General features: G+C 56.3%; 1 protein-coding gene across 1 annotated transcript in view; it reads left to right on the top strand.

Moving 5' to 3' along the window:
* Window positions 1-120: 120 nt before the first annotated feature.
* LOC103778494 (L-gulonolactone oxidase-like) overlaps window positions 121-5,784 on the top strand; it is a gene marked incomplete at its 5' end in the record, with an annotated part of 11,627 nt that continues 5,963 nt past the window's right edge. Inside the window, one exon of the mRNA XM_008946086.1 lies at window positions 121-326. Coding sequence (XP_008944334.1) covers window positions 121-326 — 206 coding nt within the window. The remainder of the gene's footprint in view (window positions 327-5,784) is intronic.

Below are 5,784 nucleotides of genomic sequence, written 5' to 3'. Positions count from 1 at the left end.
GAAGCACCCCCAGATGATGGTTGTGGTATGAGAATCTCCCTGCCTAGCCCCCAGCCCTGAGTTCTGGGATGGAGGCAAGGTCTTGGCATGGAGATGGGACACACTGAGCACCTTCTGAAGCTTTGCTCCCCTCTTGGCAGGTCGTGGCACTCACCCTGCTGACGGCCTCGGGGGAGATCCTGGAGTGCTCTGAGTCCATCAACGTGGACATCTTCCAGGCTGCTCGCCTGCATCTTGGCTGCTTGGGTGTCGTGCTCACCATCACCTTCCAGTGTGTGCCTCAGTTCTACCTGCAGGAGGTGACCTTCCCCTCCACCCTCACCCAGGTAGGACGGGGGGGATGCTGTTGAAGCCTCCTGGGGATGAGCAAAGTTCTCAAGGAGGTGACCATGGTCTTAGGGGGATGTGGTTATGGTCTGGTGGGGAATCATAGAATCATTTAGGTTGGAAGGGACCTCCAAGATCATCCAGTGCACCCCTTGAGCCATTAGGGCTCTAAAGTCCTCTGCTAAAACAGATCAGAATCTGTCAGGGTTGGAAGGGACCACAAGGATCCCCCAGTTCCAACCCCTCTGCCATGAGCAGGGACACCTCCCACTAGATCAGGCTGCCCAGAGCCTCCTCCAGCCTGGCCTTAAAGACCCCCAGGGATGGGGCCTCAACCCCCTCCCTGGGCAACCCATCCCAGGGTCTCACCACTCTCATGGGGAAGAACTTCTTCCTCACATCCAGCCTGAATCTGCCCACTGCCAGCTTTGCCCCATTCCCCCTAGTCCTGTTGTTACTTGAGATCCTAAAAAGTCCCTCCCCAGCTTTCTTGTAGCCCCCCTAAGATCCTGGAAGGCCACAATAAGGTCCCCTCAGAGCCTTCTCTTCTCCAGACTGAACAGCCCCAACTCTCTCAGTCTGTCCTCACAGCAGAGCTGCTCCAGCCCTCGGATCATTCTCGTGGCTCTTCTCTGGACACGCTCCAGCAGCTCCACGTCCCTCTTGTCCTGGGGGCTCCAGAACTGGATGCAGTGCTCCAGGGGGGGTCTCACCAGAGCAGAGCAGAGGGGGAGAATCCCCTCCCTCCATCTACTGGCCACGGGGACTCCTGGTGCATCTTCATGGTGTCCTTTAAGCTGGACACATCTCCAAGGAGGGGAAGGAAAACCCCCGTGGCTTAGAACCTGCCATTTGAGCTGGCTGTGCGTGGGAAGGGTCCTCAACCCAGAGGGGGCTGTGATTTGATGGCCATCAAACCAGAGATGCTGAAGGAGCCTGTGGCATCAACACTTGCCTCTGCCCATGGGAAACGTCAGGGTGAGGTGGATCCACCCACGCCTCTGCTCCCAGCAACCCCCCAGCAGATGGGTGGAGATTGGGCAACTCCAGGCACTCATGACGAAGCCTAATGCAGATTTCATGTTCTAGCTGGAGAAAATTGCCCTGCCTGGAAGTCCTGGGTTGGTTTGATGAGCTTGATGCATTGCCTTGGACGTCAGAAGAACAGGGAGATGACTGTGGCTGGGCTGAGCCACCCTCCCTGGAGGCTGGCAGGGTGGGGAGGGGTCCTGGAGGTGAGGAGCAGCATCCCTCAGGGCAAGGCTGCTTCTGGAGGGGTCTACCTCCCATCTCATCAGCTCCTGCTGCTCAGTGAAAGGGGAGCTGTGCTTTCTCCAGCCACAGAGGGGTCTCTTAAAATAGTCCATGAGGCCCTTGAGGTCTTGGGAAGAACTTAGAAACGTTGAATTGTCTTGGGAGGAAGAGATCTTTAAGATCAGGGGGTCCAACTCTTAACCCAGCCCTGCCAGGGCACCACTAAAGGGACCAACTTGGTTCCTTCCTCTGTATATGGTCAGGGTGTTTTTGGGGATGGGTCTCTCAGCAGGAGGATTGGAGGAGTTGGGTTTTTGAGCTGAACTTGGGACAAATGGTGCTGGGGATCAGGAAGAGTGTGAGGGGTGACACATTTCATGGGCCAGACTGAACAAATCCCTCATCAGGAGCTAAATCCAAGGGCAACGGAGCTGCTGGGGAAGGGTCTAGAGCCCAAGTGTGGGGAGGAGCAGCTGAGGGAGCTGGGGGTGCTGAGCCTGGAGCAAAGGAGGCTCAGGGGAGACCTTCTGGCTCTGCACAGCTCCTGACAGGAGCCTGGAGCCAGGGGGGGGTCGGGCTCTGCTCCCAAGGGACAACAGGACAAGAGGAAAGGGCCTCAAGTTGCCCCAGGGGAGGTTTCAGTTGTCCCTGAGGAACAATTTCTTGCCCTGGAGGGTTGCCCAGGGCTGTGCCAGGCTGCCCAGGGCAGGGGTGGAGTCCCCACCCCTGGAGGGGTTCCCAAGCCGTGGAGATGTGGGGTGAGGGACACGGGGCAGTGGGGGCCTTGCAGAGCTGGGTCAGTGGTTGGACTCCAGGATCTGAAAGGTCTCTTCCAACCAGAATGATTCTGTGTCCCTCCTGAAGACAACATCTTGCACGTAGCCTATGAAAGGACACTTAGCTGACCATGGAGAGCATGAGAAGTTTAGATCCTTGTTCATTATGTGGCTGGAGGCACCAGGGAGGGTGTCCTGGGCTGCTGCTACAGAGATGCTCAGTGCTGGAGAGTGGTTGCCTCCAGCCAAGCTTTCCATCCCTGGCACCAACCAGGCTGAGACAGGTTGATGTCCCTCCAAACAGGCATGAAACGTCCTTTTTTGGGGGCATCTCTTGGGCTTTATGAGCTCTGGTCTCACCGTGGCTCTGTGGCCAATGGTGGGTGTGATCTGGTTCCTTCAGAAGGGGATTTGAAGGAATTCTTTCTCCTGGGAACCCACCAGAACTTCCCTTGTGTCTACCATTACATCAACTCCTTTTCACTTCTGGATTCATTCCTTTGGAGCCCTCCCAGTGGTGGGAGGTTGGATGGGAATGAGCTGTTCCATCTGATGCTCAGCCCCTCTGGGGCTGGCTCAGCCTCACACAACTTCCAGGTCAGGATGGGACCTTGGGCTGAGCAATCCTCCAGCTTGTCCCAGGTCCCTGGCACGAGATCATCGCTGGAGGCTGTGGCATTGCACAAGCTTCAAGCCTCCAGAGAAGGGGCCACCTGCAAGTTGGAAGACCTGGTGGCCTTCTAAAGGCTCTGTGGACTCACGGGAAGCAGCCAGATTTCTAGATGGGGAAACTGAGGCATGAAACCCACCAGGAGGACTAAATCCATGGTGGTGGCAAGGAACCTCTCCAAGAGCTTGGAGCTGCTTCAACGGCTGATCGTTTTTGTCCTCCTGTGAGGTCTGACATCCCTGCTGGTGCCTTCTCAGCAGCATCCTCATCAGTGGTCCCAGAGGTCCAGTTCCAACCCTGGCTAACGACAGCAGGAGCCCACGTTGAGTCTGGCTCATGAAAAATGGAAGAGTCCTTGGACATAAAGCAGCAGAATTGGTGGCAGGATTGATCAGAGCTGCAGCACTGGAGAAGCTCTGAGAAACGTTGCCCTGAATTCTTCTTCCAGACTGAATGATTCAGCCCCCCCCCCCGCACATCTTCCCCCCCCCCCCCCCCGTTGGGGTCCAACAGCACCACGACTGGATTGGACTCACTTCAGCAGCATCTTCTGCTCGTGCCGTGCCACGGGCTGGGTGGAGAGGTCCACAGGCTGGGTGGAGAGGTCCACGTGCCTTACCCGAGTCCTTTATCACATCTACCCACCCTCTGTCACCTCCCCAAGAGAGGCTGCACCAGAGCAATCAAGAGCTGGAGCACTTCAGGGTCTTATTTTCCCTGCGAGGTGGAAAGAGAAGACCCAGGAATAGGAGGAACCTGCCAAGATGTTTCTCCAGCCTGCAGGGAGTTCATTACTGGTTAAGGGTTGGATTTGATGGTCTTCAAGATCTCTTCCAACCTGAATAGTTCCACGATTCTCTCATCTTTCCACTTCCAGAGGTGGTGAGTTTGTGTTTCATGGCTCAGGAATAGTTTGGCCTGTTTGCTTCCTGAGCTGCCACTTCCCTGCTCTCCTGCAGAAGGGATTTCCCCACCCTAAACGCCTTTAGAACCACCAGAAGGGTTGGGTTGGGAAGGACCTTAAAGGTCACCCAGTTCCAAACCATTTTTAGACACGTTTAAACACATTTTTGATGCATTTTAATACGTTTAAAGGTGGTGGGAGCCTGCAAGCTCCTGCCAGCTTGGTCCTCAGCCACCCTGCCAGGCTCCTCAGCCCTTCCCTTCCTCTCCTAGAGCCAAATCATCAGGCTGCGAGTTATTTTACACCTCCTAAATCTGCCTTTGAGCTGAGAAACTGCAGCTCACGTGCAGCATAACCCCCTCCTGAACTCAGGCTGAGCTTCACCCTGCTCAGCACCATCTCCCCGGGCTTTGCTCCCGGCACGGCTCAGCCCATCATCCCCACCCCGGGGGGGTTGTTAGGAGGGTTAAACAAGAAGCCACTCTATAAATATTAATGCCCTTATCAATTCTCAGTCATCTGCTCCTCGCCTGCTTCCAGATCTGTGGCTTTTCATGTCGAGGAGCCCAGCGAGGCGGAAGAGAATAATGGCCAGGGAGCAGGTTGCTTGAAATATTAAAGGCTGAGTTATCTAAGACGTTGCAAATAATACATGTGGCAGAGGAGCCCGGCTTGGATCTGTGCTTATGTAAGAGCTGCTTTCTTCTCTGGCCTGGGGATTGTTCTTCAGCACGGGGATAAACTCCTCTCCTCTGGCTGCTGAGGGGGAGCAGCAAGGACGAGGCACGGGACTGAGGGGGATCATCGCCTGGTTGAGGTCACCAGAAGGATCTGCAGAGCAGCCCTGGGTGGTGGCAGGGATGGAGAGGGTCTCTACTCACCCTGCTGGGAGGATGGGGAGGATGAGGATGGGTGAGGCTCGGGTAGGGTGCTTCCTCTCCTGAGCTTTGGAGGTGTCTGAGGGGGAGGTGGTTTGTGTATGTCAGAGAATCAGAGAATCGTTTGGGTTGGACCCTCATGATCCTCAAATCCAACCACCCCCCAGCCCTGCCAGGCCCCCACTGCCCCGTGTCCCTCACCCCACATCTCCACGGCTTGGGAACCCCTCCAGGGGTGGGGACTCCACCACTGCCCTGGGCAGCCTGGCACAGCCCTGGGCAACCCTCCAGGGCAAGAAATTGTTCCTCAGGGACAACCTCAACCTCCCCTGGGGCAACTTGGGGCTGGTTCCTCTTGTCCTGTTGTCCCTTGGGAGCAGAGCCCGACCCCCCCCTGGCTCCAGGCTCCTGTCAGGAGCTGTGCAGAGCCAGAAGGTCTCCCCTGAGCCCCCTGTTCACCCACGTGTGATAAGACAATGACCTTCACCTCCAGGAACTTCTCTGCTCTGCTTCTGAACCTGTGCAAAACTTGAACCACCTGCAGACTTGTTCAGCCCAGTGATAGGGTGAATTCTTTTGGGTCTGAGCTGCCCACTCCCTAATCCTACTCCTGAACCTAAACCTAACGATTTGGGGGATGTTCCAGGCACCTGGAATGATTCCCTCAAACCCAGCTCCCCCCAAACCACCCACTGCCTAAACCCCATCTCCATGGCTGCGCCTGACCTTGGCACTCTGAGTGAGAATTTTTGGTTCTGGCTCCTCCAGCCAGGGCTCAGACGTTGCCCTGTGATGTGGTGAGATCCTGGCTGGAACAGGCAGCACTCAGGGAAAAAGGGAGGCTGAGCATCCATCTCTTATCCCAAAATCCCAGCGTGGTGGGGCTGGGAGAGACCTCTGGAGATCATCTCATCCCACCCCTGCTCCAGCAGCTCACCCCCAGCAGGGTGCCCAGGGGCACAGCCCGGGGGAGTT

The sequence above is a fragment of the Merops nubicus genome, unplaced genomic scaffold, assembly GCF_000691845.1.
Source record: "Merops nubicus isolate BGI_N331 unplaced genomic scaffold, ASM69184v1 scaffold13260, whole genome shotgun sequence".
NCBI lineage: Eukaryota > Metazoa > Chordata > Aves > Coraciiformes > Meropidae > Merops > Merops nubicus.
Note: the sequence above shows the minus strand (reverse complement) of the source record. Positions and strands in the feature narration are given on the sequence as shown.